The 23,270-nt window shown below is 47.8% G+C and overlaps 1 protein-coding gene across 2 annotated transcripts in view; it reads left to right on the top strand.

Moving 5' to 3' along the window:
- CYP46A1 (cytochrome P450 family 46 subfamily A member 1) overlaps window positions 1-7,240 on the top strand; it is a 31,845-nt gene extending 24,605 nt beyond the window's left edge. For both annotated transcript variants that reach the window (XM_075926591.1, XM_075926592.1), the window contains 4 exons: window positions 431-541; window positions 819-907; window positions 1,799-1,865; window positions 4,669-7,240. In XM_075926591.1, the coding sequence (XP_075782706.1) occupies window positions 431-541; window positions 819-907; window positions 1,799-1,865; window positions 4,669-4,830 (429 nt within the window). In that variant the 3' untranslated portion in view covers window positions 4,831-7,240. The remainder of the gene's footprint in view (window positions 1-430; window positions 542-818; window positions 908-1,798; window positions 1,866-4,668) is intronic.
- The last annotated feature ends 16,030 nt before the right edge of the window (window positions 7,241-23,270 follow it).

Below are 23,270 nucleotides of genomic sequence, written 5' to 3'. Positions count from 1 at the left end.
AGTACTCCTGCTCCTCGTAAGGAGTAAGGGAAGCCAATGGGAGTGTTTGTGCTCATTGGCCTCCCGCTGTGTGGACAGTGTGAAACTCAGTTTAAGATAAAATGACTTCAGCTACGTAATTAACATAGCTGACCTTGCGTATCTTAATTTGACCTTCTGCTGTAGTGTAGACCAGGCCTTAGTCTTGCTGCTGTGGGTTTTTTGTTTTGTTTTGGTTTTTTTAATTATGTTCATTGTGGTCTCCTTACATGTAAGACACTAACAAGAGCAGAAGGATATGTGTTTAGCTATACTGTTTCCTTAGCCAGCAACTTCTCTAATTTCACCCCCCTGATTAATTACCTGATTGTAAAGTTCATGGGGGGAAGAATTCCTGACATTTCCCTTTCTACCATGTTGTAATAATTCACTCTTTGTTACTCTGACACAGGTTCTCAAAGAATCCCTCCGATTATACCCTCCCGTTCCAGGGACTGTACGTTGGACAGCAAAGGAAAATGTCATTGAAGGTGTCAGAATTCCAGCAAACACTTCTCTGTTTGTGAGTTTGGTGACTGCATCCAAAACCCAGGAGGCTGTAGGTCTGCACACGCAATGGAGTCAGACACTGTAAAGCCAGAATTCTCTGCTGGCATAGATCATTGACTTTGGGAGAGTTATGGCAAAGTGTGAATGGGGCTAGTGTGTGGTAGTCCAGCAGGGGTGGTGCAAAGTGTTTGAGTAGAGAGAAGCAGAACTTTTTTTGTACCCATGAGCCATCATAGAGGCTATAGCAGTGTGCATCTCATAAGTAATGTAAACACACATTTTATTGGCAGTTCAGCACGTATATCATGGGAAGGCTGGAAAAGTTTTTCAAGGATCCGCTGACTTTTAATCCGGACCGATTTAGAAAAGATACACCAAAGTGAGTATATTTTACTACCATGTTACCAGAACTTCCTGAGTAACTATTATGAAAAGAGCTTTAATAGAAAAGATATGAGATTATTATACAGCCTCTTTCCGACTTACGAACTGGTTACGGACCAAGCAATTGGTCATAACTCGGTTTGTTCGTAAGTCGGACCCCATAGAATTACGCACGACCGTGCTGTTCATAAGAGCGGATCGCGTTCGTAACTCGGGGTCCACCATTTATGACAGCTTCGGTCGTAACTGCTAACGGTCGTAAGTTGACCGTTCGCAACTCGTGGTCTGGCTATAGTATTTTGCTCAAATGTGAATCCAATTGTTGTTGTTAATAATAATTTTGTAGTATATAGCAGGTTTTTATCTGCAGATCTCAAAGCACTTTACAAAAGAGGTTGTTGTTGTTGTTGTTATTGATATTGTTAACATTTAGACTGGAGAAGCACCCTAAAGCTAAATCAGAATCGGGTCCATTTCACTGGGCACTGTCCAAATATATAATAAATGACAGTTCCTGCCCCCAGGAGTTGACAGTATTTTTTTAATGAGGAGTAACGTTAGTTCAATCCAAGGGGTTTGGTTCGAACTAACGCGTCCCAGCGTGCACTTTAACTTTCGAAACAGCTGTTAAGCAGAGTAATGCGCTGGTGAGTGTTCATGCTAATGAAGCGCGGGATATTTAAATTCCTGCTTCATTAGCAATTTTGGTCACTTATATTTGCATCCCTAGTTCGAACTAGGGTGCAAGTGTAGACGTACTCTCAGAGATGTAAAGAAATTATTCCTAAGCAATTGAAATGATAGTTTTGATGACATGTTTGTTTTATAAACCAGCTCATCCCAGTGTAGCCATCAATATAAATGTTGTAATTTTTTTTCTTTGTAGGCCATATTTTACCTATTTTCCATTTTCTTTGGGACCTCGTTCCTGTATTGGACAGATATTTGCACAGGTAGGCAGACTGCTGAAGTTTTGGTGTGTCCCAGCTTTTTCATAGATTTCAAGGCCAGAAGGCACCAGTGTCATCATCTAGTCTGACCTGTGGTATAACACAGACCGTAGAACTTCCCCCGAAATAGTTCCTAGCACAGGTCTGTTAGAAAAAGTTCCAGTCTTGATTTAAGAATTCTCCGTGATAGAGAATCTACCACGGCCCCTGGTAACATGTTCCAGTGGTTAATCACATTCTCCATGACAAATTTCTGTCTTTCCAATCTAAATTTGTCTAGCTTCAACTTCCAGCTATTGGATTATGTCATCCTTTTCTCCAATAGCGAGAAGAGCCCATTAATAAATGTTTGCTCCTGGTACAGTCAGATCACCTGTTAAACTTCTCTTCGTTAAGCTGAACACCTTTTAACTGTTGCTTCATTGGTACCTGCTGTGCCATGTTGCTGAAGCAATAGGCATTCAGAGGCTCAAAGGCCTAGAGACAAAACTACTGACCTGGCCTCTTCCCCTTAGAGGTGGGATGCCCGGATCTGTCCTGCTGCATGTTTGTGAAAACTGGCCTTGCTGTTGCCTGCTCTATAGCTCTTGTGTGGAATCTTCTGTTTCTCCAGTCTCCCATGCTTCTAATCCAACACATTTCAGGAGAATTAACTCCACTTTAAATCTCTCTGGGGGTAGCTGTGTTAGTCTATAACTAAAAAAACTTAAAAAACAACAATAGTCCTGTAGCACCTTAGAGACTAACAAAAAATATATAAGCTTCAGGGGGTAGCCAAGTTAGTCTATTACAGAAAAATACAACAAATAGTCTGGTAGCACTTTATAGACTAAGAAAACATGTAGATGGTATCATGAGCTTTCGTGGGCACAGCCCACTTCTTCAGATGAGTTATGAGTTTAGGATGTGCAGAACCAAAATAAATTGGAGAGAAGGGGAGTGGAGAAGGGGGAAAAATGGGGAGGAGAGTGGCAGACAGGGAACTTAGAGGGAATCAGTAAGTATCTGAAGATTGGGTAATTAAAACGAAGCAGATAAGAATCAAAGTCAATTGATAGTATCCTTCCTGACATAGGGGTCTACACAAAACTGTTTGCAGCTTTAACGACTATTAAGTTGATCGTGCCCCAACCATCCTTCATCACGATTGAGTCCATTAGCATGTGAATTGAATTTGCGGATGAACTCTAATTCCTATGCTTCTCTGTGGATCTGGCTAGTAGAACTGGTTTGTGACAAGACAGCTACTTAAAGATCTTTTAAACAGTGATTCGGAAGTTTGAAGTATTCCCCAGTAGAATTCTGCATGTATATAGATAGCATCAAAAGCGTTCATGGAGGAAAAAAAACCCTGTCAATTATAGTGTCCATGCTAAATGAGGCTAATAGAGTAGGCTGTAAGTATCCGATATGTAGCTTTTGATGTCATTTGGGGGTTGAATGTAATGACCCAACCAGTTCCTGTCTTTGTTTAAGCTGTGTTAACCTTTTAAACAGGATTTTACATCCCTAATGGGTATGTACCCTAACCCAGCAGCTACTGAAGGCATAGAGGCCAATGAGTTTGGGGGCCCTGTGGGAATTACTACCACAGATGGAATGATCAAGCCATCACAGACATAAGTCGGGGGGGGGGGGGGGGAGCACAATCAAGAACAGACTTGCACAGGGAGAGTAGGGAAAGGGTTCCCTGGGTGAGAACTAGTGTTGCCTCTAATTTTTCCTACCCTGAGTGTAATGAATATTCTTATGTTCACCAGCGTGGATCACCTTCATATTGGTGCAAATAACAAAATGTATGTTGCGAGGTTAGAGCCAAGGAGTTTTGAGTGTGGCAGAGGGTTGGGGCGGAGGAATATGAACCTCTGGGATGGAGCTGGAGTTGAGAGGTTCAAGGCTGGGGCAGAGGGTTGTGGTGCGAGGGCTCTGTCTGGGGGGGGGGGGCGGCTCTGGTGTGGGACTGGGGATGAGGAGCTTGGGGTCTGGGAAAAGAGGTACAAGCTTGGGGTTGGTGCAGCAGGGGCTACATACAGGGCTGGGGTTTGAGGATGCAGCGGGGGTTCAGGCTCTGGACTGGGGGCGTGAGCTTTAAGATGGGACCAGGGATGAGGCTTTTAGGGTGCAGGAGAGTGATCAGATCAGGAGGGGCTCAAAATGTGGTAAAGGCCTGAAGCTTGGGCTTACCTGGGCAGCTCTCTGCTGGGAGCAGGTGAAGCCCCTTTGCCCCCTGCAATGGCAGTTGCGTGCTCGAGCCATCAGGGACGGGTGCCCCCTGTCCCTTTAAGATCTTTAAAGCTTGGGGAGAGATAACTCTCCTCTCTGCAGCCCTGAGCCCCCACATAGGGCTTAATGGGAAGCTGCACAGCCACAAAGCTTAAGGGGGAACTTAGGAGGCACAGTTTGGTTGGGTAATGAAAATGGCAGTGCATAGCAAGGGGAAGCTTGGAGTCAGGCAGTGGAACCTTCACTCTGAGTTTATGCTTGGGGCTCATCTAAATGCTGTTATACCTGTGCTACCTTAAAGTGGTTTGATCAATAACCTTTTCTCCAAGTCAGACCTGGAACTTAAACCAACGGACGTAGCTTTGTGCCTGTCGTGTGTGTCCAGTTCGTGAAACCTGCATGTGACTGAAGGACACCCCTCACAGGGGCAGCTCTCTCCCTTACAGAGTTACAGTAATACCGTAGTTTGTGTCCTTTTCAAGCTCCGTACTTTACAGAGTTGCCCAGTGTCTTAAATTTAAATCGTTCCTGCCAAAGCCTCATTTACATCTGCTGATTTAAAGTTTTCTTTTCTCCCTAACAGATGGAGGCTAAAGTGGTGATGGCAAAACTGCTTCAGAGGTTTGAATTTCAGCTGGTGCCAGGACAGAGCTTTGAAATTGCAGATACGGGAACCTTTAGGCCAAAAGATGGTGTCACGTGCAGATTGAAGCCACGAAACATTACAAAAGGGTCCCAAATATAATGGGATTAGGGAAGGGTGGAGTCAGTGATAATTGTGGTAGAGTTTCCTCCCAGATTTTAGAGATTTTTATAGTCACTTCTGCGGGGTGCTATTGAAAATGTTGTCAGCTCACCCCATAATTACTGAGGAGAAATTTGGGAGTTTCAGTTTGGATGTTTATTTGAATCTTGAAGCTTAGCAAAAAGCAGACTTGATCAGGTCCTGCTTGTTTCTCATCAGACTTAGAAAAGCCATAAGAATATCATCTCTTACTCTGCCACTTGTGACAATGCCTAAATCCTAGTCCAGATTTTCCACTGAGTTTAATGGGACCAAGATTTTGGCATATGTTCCTAGGCATAACTGCATGTAAATAGTAAAACAAACAGTGGATAGATTTGTACAGCAGTTTTGGTGTGAGGTTGGGGGGTGAAAGTTTGGGTTCATTTTTATTACATCCAAATTGCTTTCCCCGTCCATGCTCTAAACTGCAGTAATACATGTTCTTCTTGCAGTGAATATGATTCAATATATGAAATCTAATGCAGGAGACAGGACTAGAGGCTACTACTATTGTCTGTCCTACAGCTGTGCAAATACTGATTTGCTGTCAATTCCAAATTATATAAAAAATTGTTTTGGAATGAGCAAAAATGATTTTTTTTAAATTGGCATCTCAAAAAATAAAAAAATTATTGAACAAAATATTTTGATATCAAGCATTTTTAATGTTTGTAATTGTTTGGGTTTTAATAAATTTAAGGGAAATTTCTAAATGAAAAGTTATTTTGAACCAAAAATTGACATGTTTGCTTTTCAAAATTTCAATGAAACATTTCTGTTTTTTGTGAACTTTCTTTTTAGTTGTTTTCAGTTGAAGTAATGTAACAAAACCTCCATGAAATTCTAAAACATTTCTATATTGCTAAGTTGGCATTTTTGCCAAAAAAATTTCCCTTAGCTCCTGTCTTGTCTGACTTTCTCACTTTCATACTGTGCTTCTTTCCAATCCCAGTGCATGTTGCTGAGTTAACACACCGTCCTATGTCTTAGCTGTGCATTACCCTATACTAGTTCTACAGCTGAAGTTAGCTGGATGCTTCATGCCTCAAAAAGTACTCAACTGGACTGGCTTCCGAATGGCCTGTCTCTGTTGAGCGAAGAACTACCTGGGCAAGTGCTATTGTTTAGAAATAGACAATAATTAATAGATGAAGAACATGGATGAAAGGGAGTTTCGGACAACTGGAGCTGAACTCTGTTTCTTATCACTTCCAGTTAACACGAGCAGAAGACAAGATGTGATATGATATTCCTGTAAGGCCAGATTGTCATGCCCTTACAGAGAGTTTCCATTGACTTCAGTGATACTACTCATGGTGGGCAAAGTACTATTTGTCTTAAATTAGGGCATGATAATCTGGCCTATCACATTGATGCATTATCCCTTCAGTAATGTCCTAAGATACGTATGCTGTCAGGTATAAGGACCTACATTTGCTCAGTTTCCTGCCAGCCTAGTGAACACAGCTGGGCAGCATCAGCTAGACCATCTGACGGCTCACCCCATCTGGTTGGCTAAGGAAGCTAGCAGGCTTGTTCTTAAGCCAAACAGCAGCCATTCACTGGCTCCTCTGTGCATATGCTTGTGCTCAGCTTACTCTAACTCCTGCTTCCTTTCTGTGCTCAGCTTGCTCCAAGTCCTGCCTCTGCATTGCTGCTCCTTGTTCCAGCTGTGCTCCCACCTTGCCTTACTCCAGGTCACCCAGTTCTGGTCTTTGGCTCGTATTGTTGATTTCTGACTTTGGCTTGGGCACCTGGTCTCTGACTCTAGTCCTGACCCTTGTAGTTAGATGAGGCGTGAAATATAAGCCTAAATATCACAGGTCTGGTGTGAGACCTGAGGACGAGGCAACAATGGTCAAGACTTTGCTAATATAAAGCAAAGATAAACTATGAGCAAGAGGCAGGCTCATGCTCAAAGAATCTGGTGTGAATGGGGTTGATGACATAAAAAACTAATTAGAACTAGGCACAAGTTGGAAGCATATTCCACAGGGATGGTAACAGGACACCTCATGAAGAAACACTTTGGTACCAACATACTCCCCACCACTAACAAGCATAACAACCTAGACCCAGGACAGAGTCTAAAATGACCATGATAAATAGTGTTGTTTTGGGCAAACCACCATGTACAAGACAATGGGTCACCCTCGTATGTCAGTAGTGATGTGTAACTTCTTTATATCTTTGCATGAAAAAAAATCTTAGCTGGGCTGTCATTGTCCAACTGAGACAGCAATGACGAATTCCTGTCACCGGCTGAACTGTGTCCATTGTCACAGGCACACATTCTTAGTATCCTCTAGAATCTAACAGGTAGTGTCACTGTACTTTGTTTACAATAAAGCTGACTTGGTGCCTTTGATCTTTATGTGATTTTGTGGTCTTTGGGGACTCTCTTGGAGTCTGTGGTGTGGGCTGTCTGTGCAGAGCCAGTACCACATACAGAGGGGGGAACGCATTTAGCTGGATAGACCAAGATACCTGTCAGGAAACCATACTGGCGACTTCGGACCCATAACCTTCGACTTCAGTTCCTGGCTGTTGACATCTGCTGCGACCACTAGGTGTAACTGCCCATATCCTGATCTTCTGACACAAATACATTACATAAATTTGCATGTACAGTCTCTCTCCAACTTATGAACCAGTTACGGACTAAGCAATTGGTCATAACTTGGTTTGTTCGTAAGTTGGATCCCATAGAGTTATACGTGACAGCTCTGTTCATAGGTGTGGATCACGTTCGTAACTCAGGGTCCGCCATTTACAACAGTTTCAGTCGTAACTGCAAATGGTCGTAAATTGACCGTTTGCAACTCGGGGACTGGGTGTAATGGGTTGTTGATAAGGAAGGCTTAGCAGGGGACAAATATAAATCTATCAAAGATTCCTTGTGCTGCAGCTCTATTCACCATCCTGTTACCTAATAAAGGGACTCAATCCCTCTAAGTATATTGCGTGAGTTGATATGTTATTGAGCTGAATGCCTTTTTGCTTAAACACCAGCTTGGGACATTGCAGAGGACCAAATGCCTATTGAGTGAGGGTAGTTGTGATAATTGGTCCTACAAAGTTACCCAAATGGTGATCTCAACTGTGAAAAGTGAAGAACAGTTCATAAAGGTGACACAATCTACCGCATATTTTAGAGAGTTCGTCGGTTTGATCAAGAACTTCTAAACATTAAGCGTTAGAACTATCAAATTTGGTGTAAAGCTTACTCTTACCATAACTGAAAGTAATGTAAAGGCTACGTCTACACTGCAGGCTTCTTGTGCAAGAACTATTTTGTGCAAGAGTTCTTGTGCAAAAGGCCTTCCCAGGAGCGCGTCCACACTGCCATATACTTGTGCTCAAGAGATGTGCTTTTGCGCAAAAGCATCCACTGCAGTGTGCACCTACTCTTGTGCAAGAAAGCTCTGATGGCCATTTTAGACATAGGGGTTTCTTGCAGAAGAAACCCCTGTTGCCCATCCACAGTGCCTTCTTGCACATGAGATCTTGCGCAAGAGGGCTTATTCTTTGTGGGGAGAGTAATAATTTGCACAAGAAGCCCTCTGTTCCAATGCTTTACTGTAAATTTACTTCCACAAGGATGTGCTTGCAGTGTAGATGCTCCGCAAGTTTTTATGGAATAACAGCTGTTCTTGCTCAAGATGTCTGCAGTGTAGACGTAGCCTAAGGGTTTGATTGTTCCAGGAAAACGGAATGTGCCTGGAATGGGATTGCTTCTCATAAAACCAAACAGAAAAAAGAATCCCCAAATCAAGTACTGTCCTCAAAATTGACATTAACTGTGTGAAAGTTGAAAGAGACTGAATCAAGATGAGCTAGAATAAGAGGATGAACCTGGAATAGGATTGCTTCTCAATAAACCTTACAGACAATGCAATGATAGAGAAATTTGGAGTAGTGCTGTGTTTTGACGCAGCTAAATCTATGCTTAAGATTTGAAAACTAGAAGGGTATGTCTACACTACCCCGCTAGTTCGAACTAGTGGGGTAGTGTAGACATACCCGAAGAAATTAACTATAACCCTTTCTAGTGTATGATAAGAGTTTATAGGGATGAAGAAAAAATACATGATGAAATTCACAATTAAAAACTTAACTAAAGAAATTAAATGGAAAAATTTCAACAATCCCTTCTTTTAAGAAACAGAAATAAAAATTAACTTCACAAAAATAACACCACATTTTTTCATAAAAACAGTCATTTAAATAAAGCATGTATATTTTCCGTTTATTAAAAAAAACCCCAACACTTAAATTGAGTTAAGGACCTGAGCAATGCAGAGTAAATCTGCTAGTAGCCTGTAATAAATGTTGGGAAAGGTGTAAAAGATTAAATGAGTCTGAACAAAAAGGGCTACTGATATACAGGCAGTCCCCAGGTTACGTACAAGATAGGGACTGTAGGTTTGTTCTTAAGTTGAATCTGTATGTAAGTCGGAACTTACATCTGTATGTAAGTCGGGCTTCCTGGAATCAGCCGCTGATCAGTTTCAACAGACTGAATCTGGACGCCAGTTCTTACATACAGATTCAACTTAAGAACCCCAGGTGTCCCCAAGTCAGCTGCTGCTGAAACTGATCAGCGGCTGATTCCAGGAAGCCGGGGGCAGAGCAACTCTGCCTCAGGCTTCCTGTAGTCAGCGCTGGTCAGTTTCAGCAGTGGCTGACTTGGGGATGCCTGGGGCAGAGCAGCTTGGGTGCTGCTGGGTTGCTCCAGTAGCGCCGCTCCTCGGCGCTACTGGACCAACCCAGCAGCACCCAAGCTGCTCTGCCCCAGGCGTCCTGATTCAGCAGACCAGGGAGACGGGGAGCAAAGCCTCGGAGGATGCCGGCAGCAGGACAGCCGCGGTGCGTCTGGGCTGTCCGCTGCCCACGTGCTCCGCGGCTTTGCTCTGCTTTGCTCCCTGTCTCCCTTGTCTGTTGGTCTCCAGCAGACCAGGGAGATGGGGAGCAAAGCCTCTGAGGACGCCGGCAACAGGACAGCCATGGCGCGTCTGGGCTGTCCACTGCCTGCGTGCTCCCCGGCTTTGCTCCCCATCTCCCTGGTCTGGGGAGACGTGGAGCAAAGCCGCGGAGCATGCGGGCAGCGGACAGCCCAGACGCGCCGTGGCTGTTCCACTGCCGGTGTCCTCAGAGGCTTTGCTTCCCATCTCCCTGGTCTGCTGATCTCCAGCAGACCAGGGAGATGGGCAGCAAACCACATTCCTAACTGCGGATCCGACATAAGTCAGATCCGCGTAACTCGGGGACTGCCTGTACTTCAAGAACTGTGTTCAGATCATGCCTAATAAACAAGAAGATTGCAAGGCTGGGAGTCAGTGAACCAAAATTGGTGTGCTGGAAATTAGGCCTAATTTGTGGATGAAATATGAGAGAATAGGCTATTCTGCCTACCGCTCCCCTTTTCAGATCCTCAGAAAGAGACTTTGAGGTGCAGGGGCTACCAGGCTGCTGGCCAACTGAAACACAAGAGAAGGAACAAGCTTCACCTTTATAGAATTGCAACCTCAATCATCTTGTGGGGCCTGGACTGTGTCTGTTTTAACCCTGAAAGATGTCTTTGAGCAGACTGGGCCAAAGAGCGAACCAGTTGACCTCACCAACTTGTGCTAAATCCCATATGCCACCAGTCCTAGGAGGTAAGACTTTGACGAATATGTACCTTTGTGTGTTTCTTCCCCACCTTCAACAGCTCCAGCCAATTTCAACTAACTTCTGTTTTCCCAAAAAAGGACTTTTATTACCATCTTGGATACCAGCTATAACTGTGGTTTTCAACCTTTTTTTCTTTTGTATGCCCCCTAACAGATTTTGAATGGACATACAGCCCATTTTGATAATCTTAGACCCAGTCTGCAGACCCTGGGCTGAAAACCACTGTTTTATGGAAACAAGTTTTCATGGACCCGCTAGAAGACAGATTGAAACCACTGATCTAAGAGTCTGTCTAACAAGAGAAAGGGATCCTTTGAAAAGGCAATAAAAGATGTAATTAAAATTAAAGCCTTACTTCATACTTTTCAAACACTTTGACTGTTTTTCCTTTTTGTCTTGAATTAAAGACTAAAATTAAGTTTAACGATTACATGTTTTCTGAGGTACTTGTAGTCCTTAAGGCTATCCTGTTGCTTACTTATATTATATAGCCTGTTTTTATTGATTGGTTTGATTGATGATGATATTTTGGCTTATATTTATATTGAATAATTTTAGTAAATACTATTTCACTACATTTGGCCATAATGCAGGAACTGATGGGCCTATTTCCTGTATTATTAGTTAGAACTAATTAACATGAGTATTTGTAACCTTTGGCACAGATATATTGCCTTTAGGTTATCCTTTTAGAGATCTTGGGAAGTTGGATGTGTTTGCCACAAGAACATAGGCTGCTAGTCCTGAGCTGGTTAACAGCTGCTCAGTTTTTCACATAAACCTCAAAATGAAAGAAATCTCAAAGGAAGAAAAGACTCCCAATAGAGTGCAAATAGTTACAGTCCCTGGATTGTGCCAGATGTGTGCTTGTTACCTATTGCCTCCACCAGGTGGCAGGCTTTCATTTCCAACTCTCAAGCCAAAAGCTTCAGCGGGATAGCCGAATTAGTCTATAATTGGGCTGTGCCCACGAAAGCTCATGATACCATCTACATGCTTTGTGAGTTTCTAAGGTGCTGTAAAACTATTCGTTGTTTTTTCTCAAACCAAAGCCAGCTCTTCAGGCCTGACAGCTTCTTAGGTGCCGGCACCACAGAGGAATGCTTCCCAGGCAGGAGGCTGGTGGACTGATGTCAGTTTTCTGCAGAATTCCGCTATCCATTCTGTTTTCCTTGGGTTGTGGGGGGGCTTCCCTTCCTCTGGAAAAAGCTGTGTTGGATCAAGCGGGGGCTTGAGCAAGCTGCTGTGTGGGGTTTTTCATGCTGGCTCTGAGTGTGCACACAGGCTGTTCCAAGGAACACAGAGCAAGTGGAGGCCCTGAGCAGCCCAGGTGCATACAGCTGTGGGTGACTGTTTATCATGGGCTACAGAAGTGGTGAACAGCAATTGGGGTGCAGTTTTTCCTTGGTCTGGGACAGGGGAACAAACTCATTCCCCTTTTTTGAGGGGAAACTTCTGCACCCAGCCAGCTATTTTGGCCAGTAAGTCAAACAGCAGAGTGAGGGCTCTTTATACCCCAGCCTTTCTGGGCCTCTTCCTATCTTTTCACTTGCTGGGGAAAGTATCTGGCAAGCAGCCCCTGCTCTCCCCTTGCTGCACTTGCAGCAGGGCAGCAACAGCATAGCTTAGCAGTGCCACATACATGCCTGTCTGAATCCAATGAGTACATACTTGGCACGGCTGGTGTCCTGTTTTCAGCTATGAATTTTACCTAATGCTTTAGAAAAAGAGGGAAGGGAACTCTAGCATGCATCTCACCAATTGTACACAATAAGAAGAAATCCTTCCCGATCCATGCAGGTGATCAGCTGAAGCCCTGAGACATGAGGTTTGTGTATAGTTTTTGCCCTGCTACAGAGCTGCAGCTATTAAAAGTAAAGGGAGTGCAATGTAGAGCTTCCTGTTCTCTCCATGTCTTAGATGGGTGGAAAGAGCCATCTCTACCAACATACAAAATACACAGCTGCATAAAGTATCATGGAATTTGGGGCACCCTAACTGCATCTGCAATGGCCAGTCCGCTCCCAGCCCCTGGACACACACACGCCGAGCTGCATGGGGTGTGCATGGCTCAGGACAATTCCTCTGCTCTGCCTTGCCCCCACTCTACCCCTTTGCCCTAAGCCTTGCTCAGCCCCACCCTGTCTCGTCCAACACCTGCTCTGCTCCCATTCTGCACCTTTTTCCAAGTCCCCAGGGAATTAGTGTGGGATCTGGTGCTGGCAGCAGGGGTCAGGCCTGCCCCTGTGATTACCGGCAGCAGCGGAAGGATCTGGCTCCAACCTGCTCCACTCTGACGACTCCCAGCCATGCTGCTCCACTTCCCATCGCCAGTGAGCACAGGGTGCGGTTCCACCCCTTGCCCAAAGGTGAGGGGCAATGCATGGGGGCACAGGAAGGGTGATGTCTCCCAAACGCTGTGTGGGTAGGTGGTAGGGGCCAGCAGGCAGAGCCCAGTTTATCCAACCACTCAAGGCTCTGTGCTTTGGGGGCCCCTGCTCCCCTGGCTCCCCTAGCTGCATCACTAACAGCAGGGGACTGGGGAAAGGGGCTGAATTGCCCCCTGCACTCACTACTGGGAGCCAGGGCTGTGATTCCTCCCTCCAGTGTGTGTTGGGGGAGGACCCCTGCTGTGGTTGCCAGGCCTCCTGCTAGTTCCCCCAGCCATGTCATTCAAGGGTTGGGGATTGCGGGAAGAGGTGGCGTGGGGGCAGGGCAGGGCTCTCCCTTGGACTAGGGATGGTGCAGGGTGGAATCATGTGGGGGAGCAGTCACATGACGGGTGCCCCCCTTGTGTCCCTCCCAAGCAGTTGCTATTGCCCAAGCCCATTCCCCGAGCGATGCAGTGGGGAGCTGGGGGAGCGGAGTGGGCCGGGGCTGGGTTCTGCTTCCTGCCACAGGCAGAGTCCCCTGAGTGTGCTGTGTGCTTATCCCAGACATCCCTGCCCTGAAGGCCTCGCAGACAAAACCACATGAGGGAAAAAAGCAAAATATTCTCCTCTATTTCAGCGTGACAGCAAATCCCACGGTGTGCGATGAGGGAACAGTGAAATGTGTTGGCCTTTGCTGATGGGCTCCACAGCTCTCATTCCCTCCCTCCTTCCTCCTTCCCTCTCCTCTCCTCTCTCTGTGGATGGACTGTGGCTGCTTGTGCACCTCTGGCAGGGAGTCAGCTGTGGAAAGCTGGTGCCACCCCCATTTAAGGTAGCTGGGTGTCCAGTTTTGAATCGGACAGTCCAGTATTTGAGCTTTCTGTTCAGGAAACAAATTGAGAAAATATAAACGTCCAGTATTTTCTAAATAAGATATAATGTAGATTGTGATGTAATGTCAAGTGTGTCCAGTATTTTTGTTGAAACTATCTGGCAACCCGCATTTGGATATCTAGTATTACCTTCACAATGGTAGAGCTCTCTTAGAATTGGTCCTATCCAGGGGAATGGCTGCATTTCAGCGGATCATTTTGCCCATTCAGCTCCTCTGGTTTGTTCACACTGAAGCTCCCCCCAGAACTGAGCCAAACCCTGGAGATAGCTAACACCCTCCACATGCCCACCTCGTGCGGTGCAGGGAAACCCTGTGCTCAACTCACACCTCCTGCGGCGCAGGCAGCCGCCGCGCTACTCCTCCGGGGTTGATGCCCCCTCCCGCAGCGTGCCCGGCACACTTCTGGCTTCAGGGCATGGGGCCCCTTTAAGCACGGGGCCCGACTCGGGGGAATTGGCCTAAGGCTGGCCCTGCTAGCAATTCTGCTCCTTTCCCTGCTGACACCCCCCCAGAAGATCAAGGAGCAGAACTCCCAGCCCCGCATCCTGCCCCTCCACAAGCTGCTGGGGGGAGGGGAGGCTGAGGGAGCCAGGAAGGAGCAGCCAGGAAAAAAGCAGAATTGCCAGCCCTGCCCCCTTGTGCCCTGTGCACAGAGAGAGCGAGAGCTCCATGGAGAGGCTCGGGGCAGGACTGGGAGGGCTATGACAGCTGGGAGCTGCCAATGTTCTGCGCCTTTCCTTGTTGCCCCTCAGGGTGGGGAAAGGAGCAGAATGCCAGCAGCTCCTCCGGCTGCCCTAGTGCTCCCAGCCCTGTACCCAGAGATGCAGCAGCCAGTGGAGGGGCTGGAGATGATCATCAGGGACTCTTCCCAGTACACTGGAGCAGCAACAAAACACTTGCTGGGCTGGCATATCAGACTGTACCAGTCACTTGCACCACTGAGACCAGCCCAGAGAGAAAAACCTCATCAGCAAGCCCAACAGATCCCACAGTGCCTTCATCTGAGCATGGAACAAGGATCATCTGGGTGCATACCACCTAATCTATTCCTTGCCATACGTCATGTAGGCCTCAAGGCACTGGTGGCATCTCTGTCTTGTCTTCCCTGCCTATGGCCTGCAACAATTTAGCCTCTAGAGGGGTGGAAAAGGGACAAGACATTTGGCTCTGATTTGGGTCAATACAATCTGTTTGGAAAGACTCAGAAGCTAGTTATTTAAGGCACAGCCAGGCAGAGTGATTAACCTTGGTTACCCACCAAGTCAATGAGAGACCTAGGGCCAGAACCTAGAAGTCCTCCTGACTGTGGCATGCCCAACTTAAGAGCTGCAGCCTTATGGAGAGAAGTTCAGTGTTCCTCCTAACTTTTTTCTACCCCAAGTGGAATGAATTTTCTTATGCACAAATGTGGAGATGATGTAGGATTTGGGCCTTCAGACAGCTGCCACCACACTTCAGCCACCTAGATCTGAAGGTAGCACAGAAGGATAGCTATACAGTGACTATCCTAAACTAACTTCGCAACCCACTGCAACTTCATTTTCGGTCAGGACACCCAATTGAGAAGCACTAGTCTCCTCCATGATATCTATATAGTATAGGGTAAAAGCACACACAAGAATTAATTTCATTGGAGAATGTTGCATAAAAAAGCCTCCGCCTGAGCTCACTAGATGTATATACATGGATTTTCTAAAGCTACACCAAAACGGTAAGGTCTAAGGTTTTAAACTGAAACTTATTATGATCCTTGTCAATCTTTGCAATCTGTGTAACTCTCAAACTTACTGTAAACTGCAACTTTGTAATCTTTGTAACATGCAGCCACCTTGCTTGTAACTTTCCCTAAGCTGCATTCTCCCCTGAGTGAATGGAGTGTGAGTGTGAGTGTGTTTGAAGAAGGCTTGGAACTATGGACCACATGGCAATGAGTCATCACAGTCTGGGCATGCTCCTTGCTGAATAAAGGGAAGTCTGGGCATGCTCCCTGTTGACAAGGTGAATGAGTCACAGGGGCCATTCAGACACAATATAAGGAGAAGGAGCACATGTGAGACTCTCTCTTTTTCCTTCCCCTGCTCCCGAGAAGCTCCTCTCCAGTGTCCCTCCTGACCAGCTTTCCCAGCCATGATGAGCAGACAGACCCTCCAGGATCCACATGCCTTGGCTCCTTCTTCAACCTATATGTCTGTGTAAGTGTGTGATTGCATGAGAGCAGGAATGAATGGGTGTGAATGAGTGAGTGAATGAATGGAGGGGTGTGTGCTTGCTTGCCTGTGTGTGTGTGTGTGTGAGTGAGAGAGAGAGAGAGAGTTTTATCTTCTTTAGTTTAAACTTTTGGTGGCTGCTTTCTCCTCTTTACTTTTACCTAGTGGAAATAAACCCATATTAGTGTAACCCTGGGTGGTCTCCAGTGAGAATATTTTTAAGGTAACAGGGAAGACTAGATTTCATGGTCCAGCACCCTTGGGATCTGTCCAATCCCAAATGATTCAATTTGCCTGACCAGAGGAGGTCCCCTAACACTGCCCCCCCAGCCCACTGATCAATGCTGCCGGCTCCGATTCCACTCCAGCCAGCCCCCTGCCTCTGGCCCCCACTACTGCCAGCACCAGCTGGGCTGCCAGCCTCACTGCTGCTGGCCCCGAGCCTCGGCCAGGCTGCCTGCTAGACTACACGTCTCTGTCCGTGGCCAGGCTGCTGGGCAATGGACTCTGGCCTTGGCTGAACTGCCATGGGCTCTGGCTCCGGCCCCGGTTGGGCTGCTGTGGGTTCCAGCTCTGGCTTTACTGCTGCAGGCTGCATGGGCTCTGTCCCCCTGTTGCTGTGGGCTGCCAGCCCTTCTTGAGTTCTCTGGTCCAGGAACATCTGTGGTCTGATGTTACTGGACCAGAGAATGTTGGTTTTGGGAGGTGCAACCTGTAGATAAGTTCATAGAGAATAGGTCCATCAGTGGTTTTTAGCCAAGATGGGCACGGATGCAACATCATACTCGCTGTGTCTCTAGTCTCTGTTTGACAGAAGCTGGGAGTGGCCCACGGGAGATAGATCACTTGACTATTGTGTGTTCTTTTCATTCTTTTTTAAGCACATGGCACTGGATAATGTCAGAAGTCAAGGTACTAAGCTAGACAGACCATGAGTCTGACTGACCCAGTATGGCCATTTTTATGATTTAAATGATGTCTCCCAGTTTGGGATTATGAATATTTAGTTGTATTATCTTCTGATAATCACTTTTCCTGATAGTTCTAAATTTACATATAAATTTAAAATATAGCTTTAATTGGTATGTCTATATATTTTCTTGTTTATAGGAACTAGATACAGTGCTCCTGTCAGCTAATTTCTAAGGGTACGTCTACACTTGCTCCCTAGTTTGAGCTACGGATGCAAATGTAGGCAACTGAAATCACTAATGAAGCGGGAATTTAAATATCCCGTGCTTCATTAGCATGATCTCGCCGGTGTGTTACTCCGCTCAACAGCTGATTCGAACCAGGCTGTGCACCCTGGGATGCATTAGTTCGAACCAAATCCCTTGGTTCGAACTAACGGTACTCATTTTTCAACATTTTTTCAAAAAATGAAGAGTAATGTTAGTTCGAACCAAGGGGTTTGGTTTGAACTAACGCTTCCCGGAGCGCACTTCCTGGTTTGAATCAGCTGTTGAGTGGAGTAACGTGCTGGCGATATCATGCTAATGATGTGTGGGATATTTAAATCTCCGCTTCATTAGCGATTTCGGTTGCCTACATTTGCATCCCTAGCTCGAACTGGGGAGCAAATGTAGACATACCCTAAGTTATTAGCAGAAGAAAACTCAGTTTTCAGATGTCTAAGTAGTACTGTAATGATGGTTAAAGTTGATTCCACCCTTCCAAAAAATCTGAAATGACACCTCTGCAGCTCTGGCATCTGCTTTTCATTAGCATGCTGGGCTCGCAAGGGGAGGGGAGCATGTGAAGCACTTCATTTATGTGATAGGGACGTTCTTTTATCCTCCTCATGAAACTTTCATAGAGGAGCTCTGCTATTCTTTCCCAAAGGATTCAAGGGATGGCAGCATTATTTCTTCCTCTGTGAGAGGTCACTTTCTCTTGCCTTCCTGTGATGAGTTCATCTGGCACGATTGCAGCAAACTAGTAGTGGCTTGGGCAACTTTGGGGTGCCTTGAGTTAAGTCTCTTGACTGCCACTGACTTCTCTAGGGAGGCAAGATGTTGAAGTAATATTTTATTGGACCCACTTCGGTTAGTAAGAAGAAGTTGGTACAATAAATTCTTACCCACCTTGTCTCCCTAAAATCCCTGGATCCACAGAGCTACAGCTTTCTGACTTCTCTTGTCATTTATATCCACTGAAACAGTAGGGTGCTGAGGCCAGCCAGATCCACTATATTTCCCTTCTGTTTATATTTTCTTGATATGGTCTGTAATAATTATTGAAAGCAGTGTGGTTAAAGCCCAATTTACTGCTAGGGTAATTCCTTTAACTGCAATGGGATAGCTTTAGCTCAGAACCGTAGATAAACCATTATGGTATTTGAGCACCCCTGGCTCTTTTTTATGTTTGTGTCCTGGGGTATATCTACACTACAAAGTTAATTCGAACTAACAGACTTTGATAGGCGCTACACAGGCAAACCGGAGCGCTTAATTCAAACTAGGTAAACCCCATTCTACGAGGACTAACGCCTAGTTCGAATTAAGTAGTTCAAATTAAGGGCTGTGTAGCCACTTAATTTGAACTAGTGGGAGGCTAGCCCTCCCCAGCTTGCCCTGGTGGCCACTCTGGGCACCACCAGGGAAACTCTTCTGCCCCCCTCCCGACCCCGGAGCCCTTAAAGGAGCACGGTCTGGCTACGGTGACCATGCCAGGTGCAAGCCTGCCAGCACCCAGCCAGCAGACCCTGCACCTAGCACGGCACGAACCAGCCACCTGCTGCCACCCACAACCTCCGCACTAGGCACGGGAAGTGGCCGTCTAGGGCAAGATAGCTGCCAGCCTGGCCACCCAGGAGCAGGTGTGCATGAAAATCAGGGTGGTCCAGTGAGACCCCTGACCCTGAGCCCTGAGCTTAGAATGGCTGGACTGGGTCAGACCAAAGGTCCATCTAGCCCAGTAGCCTGTCTGCCGACAGCGGCCAACACTAGGGATCCTGGAGGGGATGGACCAAAGACAATGACCAAGCCATTTGTCTCGTGCCATCCCTCTCCAGCCTTCCACAAACAGAAGCCAGGGACACCATTTCTACCCCCTGGCTAATACCTCTCCATGGACCCAACCTCCATGAATTTATCTAACTTCTCTTTAAACTCTGTTCTAGTTCTAGCCTTCACAGCCTCCTGCAGCAAGGAGTTCCACAGGTTGACTATTTGCTTTGTGAAGAAGAACTTTCTGTTATTAGTTTGAAGCCTGCTACCCATTCCTTTCATTTGGTGTCCTCTAGTCCTTCTATTATGGGAACTAATGAAGAACTTTTCTTGATGCACCCTCTCCACACCACTCGTGCTTTTATAGACCTCTATCCTATCCCCCCTCTGTCTCCTCTTTTCTAAATTGAAAAGTCCCAGTCTCTTTAGCCTCTCTTCATATGGGACCTGTTCCAAACCCCTGATCATTTTAGTTGCCTTCCCCTCTCTCTTCCCCTCTCCCAACTCCTTTTCCCAGTCTCCCCCAGTTTTGTTCAATAAAGAGAGTTTCTATTTTTGAGCACCAGGAAGGGGGGCTAGGGAGGGGTAAATGGAAGGAGGTGAGGGAGGAATGGGGTACGAGTCCCCGATGGGGAGGACTGGGGTGGCTCTGCGGGCTCCTCAGGGTGGAAGCTTTCCTACAGCCCCCCGATTGACCCCCCCCCGAGATGGCAGCCTCCGTCAAGTGCAGCCGGGTTGATGGCTGAGTGCTGTGATGTGCCGAGTGTGGGCACTCAGGGCACTCCAAGCCAGGACTGCTTTGCAGGCGGGGAACCCCTGAGACCTGTCTGTCTGGGGTGTGGGTCGGGTCCCTTTAAGCACAACCCTCGGCTAGCCTGAGACAGCAGCTCCACGCTCTAAGTCCTAATCTGATGCCCTGCCCACTGGTTCCGGCCATCCTTAACCTCGGTTCAGGGTCCACTCAATGTGGACATGCTAGTTCGAATTAGCAAAATGCTAATTCAAATTAGTTTTTAGGTCTAGATGCCCTATTTCGAATTAGCTTAGTTTGAATTAACTAATTCGAATTAAGTTAGTTGGAATTAGTGCTGGAGTGTAGACGTACCCCTGGTGACACCCTGTAAGGGAGGGAAGTGCTATTGCCCTCCTTTCACTAAGAAACTAAAGCTCAGCTTTTCAAAGGTCTGTAGGCACCTAATTCCCCTTGATTTCAATCAGACTTAGGTGCCTGAATACCTTTGAGGATCTGCACCCAGTGACTTGCATTTGGTCAGGCAGAAGTTTGACAGGGAAGTCACTCTTCTAGCAAGCTAAGCAAAGGGACCTTCCTGCCTCTTAGCTCTGGTCAGAGCCGCCCAAGAGGCTAAAGGAGGGACCAAATCCAGCTGCGGTGAAAGTTAAAACTCCGGGGCGACTCCACAGCGGGAGAGGGGGGCCGCCCCTTATCCCGAACCAGGCTGGGCTACAGGAGAGGCTGCCCCAGAGCCGGGCGCGCCTGCCTCAGGCAAACTAAGGGGAGCTACTGAGAGGAGGGAGCGATCGGCTGCCCCTAGTGACCGGGGCTGGCAGCGGCTCGGACCCGAGCTCTTGGGACTGGCTGACACGCCCCCTGGGCTCACCCCTCGCACGGGCAGGCAGAGGCGGAGGAGCCGCGGCGCTCGGCCGGTCTCGCATGCGGGCAGCCAGGGGCAGAGAGGGGGCCAGCCTCGGCCGGCCGGGGGAGCGGCGCTGCTCGCCCTGGCCTGGGCCCTGCAGAGTTTCCCGGGCGCTGGCAGCTGCTGGGGGGCGAACGGGCCCAGGCGCTGCCCCCAGCCCGCCTCCCCCGGCCCTACTGGAGGAGCTGCGCCCCGCGCCACGGGCACCCCGCCGGCGGGCCAGCTACGAGCTGCTCAAGGAGGCGACCCTGCTGCGGCGCCTCGACCCCCCCGGCGTCCTCGAGGCAGCTCGTGGGGCGGACACTGCGCTGGTGGCCCCCTCGCAGCGCCTTTTCCAGCGCCCCGCGGCTCCTCGGCCCCGCCACCTGCGGGCTCCCCGGGCGCTTGCGGCAGCAGCCCCCGTGAGTGGAGGCGTTTGTGCGGACGGGAGCAGGCCGAGGGCCCGATCTCCTTGGCACAGGCATTGCCAAGACAGCTGCGCCCTGCGTCGGTGGTGTCCTCACGGATTCTCCCTTTAGGGGGCTAGCTGCGTCCGGGGCTGGGCGAAGGAAGGAGATCGCAGTCTCCTACAGAAACCAGACTGATGGGAATGCGCTTGGGGGGACACTTTAGTCCAGCCCCTCTGGCCAGGGTCCGCTTTGTAGACGGAGTTATTCAAACCCACATCCTGTAGCAAAATGCAGGACAATGTAGCACTTTAAAGACTAACAAGATGGTTTATTAGATGATGAGCTTTCGTGGGCCAGACCCACTTCCTCAGATCAAATAAGGGTCTGGCCCACGAAAGCTCATCATCTAATAAACCATCTTGTTAGTCTTTAAAGTGCTACATTGTCCTGCATTTTGCTTCAGCTACCCCAGACTAACACGGCTACATTTCTATCACTACCACATCCTGTAAACACATCAGGGTCTCTTTCTGGGTTTGATGACTGCTAATGATGCCATTAGCAGGAGGAGGGGGGATCCTGTGCCGCACGCCATGGGGTGGGTCACGCCCAAGCGTGGGTCTGCCATGCACCCAGGGGTGGGGCCACCCATACGCCACACCCCCGGGTCCGGAACAGCCCATGCGCTGCATGCCCGGGGCCGGCGGCATTCCTGTGCCGCGCATCCAGGAGTCAGCAGCGCCCATGCACTGCGCGCCTGGGGCCGGCGCCACTCCTGTGCCATGTGCCATGGGGCGGGGATGCCCGTACGCCACGTGCCCAGGAGCTGACAGTGCCCATGGGGACGGGGATGGCCCCGATCACTCGGCGGGTGCACAGAAATGGCCCAGTGGGTGCCATGGCGCCCGCGGGCACCACATTGGGGACCACTGATCTAGATCATAAGCTCTGCAGGACAGCAACTGTCTCTCACAATGTGTTCAGCAGGGCTCTGTTCTTGCTTGGGGCCTCTTGCTGCTACTGTCATACAAATAATAATAAATTGCCGCCTCAGTCTGTAGGTGAGAGGTCACATGAGGGTTCCGAATGGCTGGTGTGCCTCCGAAGTACAGGAAACTCTCACCATTCGGGTTCCAGCGTCCACAACCAATGGTGAAATTCATAAATACTGGGAGCCCCAGTTCCCAGCCCCCACAGTGAGCTCCCTGCAGCTCCTGAACTCATCGCGGTGGCTGGGAGCTGTGGGGAACTCAATGTGGCTCCTGGCAGTCATGGGGGAATCATTGCAGCTGCCAGGAGCCAGGGTGAGTTCACCTCAGCTCCTGGCAGCTGTGGGGAACTCACCATGGAGGTCTGAACTATGGTGAGTTCCTGGCAGCTCCTTACTCCCACCACCCCCAGGCTGGGACAGGAGACCTGTGAATATGCAGAACCACAAATAGAAATTCTGTGAATTACAAGGGTCTCCTATAGTAAACACAGAAGCTGTTTAGCTCACCAGTGGCATAAATTGCATCTAACGTGGAAGACATTTTTATTATTTGTATTATAGTAGTGGTCTCAGTCAGGTCCTCACTGTACTGAGTCCTGCTTCTTTGCTTTACTGGAGGTGGGATGGTGTTGAAGTTAAAGGCAGAACTACAATGCAATCAGTGAGAAATTCTTTGGTTAACCCTCAAACTATACTCTCCCCCCCGAAGCATGTGACCCACAAGGCTGACCATGGCTACCACAGTCAGAGCCACAAACAGACCAAGACATCCAAAACTCAGTATAGGGCTTCAAGGCACTGACTGGCTCCAGCAGAAGGAAAGGCTGTGTTTCCTGAATGGCTGTTCTGTTCAATATACCAGCATGTCTAAATAGCCCCATCATTTACAAGGCAAAAAGCTCTATATGAAAAGTCCCACCTTTGCTAAACAACTATTTTCTGCTGGTTTCCTGGGTGGATGTTTTCCATTCCCAAACAAGCTATGTGTCGTACAGATGACTCCAATAATAGAAGTGACCAAGGACATGTAAAAATGCATGGCACAGTCTTAAATGGTGAAGAGGTTACAAATTATGGCAGTAAGATCTCACTAAACCTCTTAGAGCATGTCTACACTGCACATAGGTACACACACTGGCATGTGTTTAACTGTGATCAGGCCAGCTGACACGGTGGGAAGGCAAAGGGGGCAATTACCCAGGGGCTTGGGTGATTTAAAACAGCATAGGGGCTTCTGGCTCTCACCACTGGCAACACAGCAGGGC

Source organism: Pelodiscus sinensis, chromosome 4 (genome assembly GCF_049634645.1).
Source record: "Pelodiscus sinensis isolate JC-2024 chromosome 4, ASM4963464v1, whole genome shotgun sequence".
Taxonomy (NCBI): domain Eukaryota; kingdom Metazoa; phylum Chordata; order Testudines; family Trionychidae; genus Pelodiscus; species Pelodiscus sinensis.
This window is presented reverse-complemented; position numbering and strand designations above follow the sequence as displayed.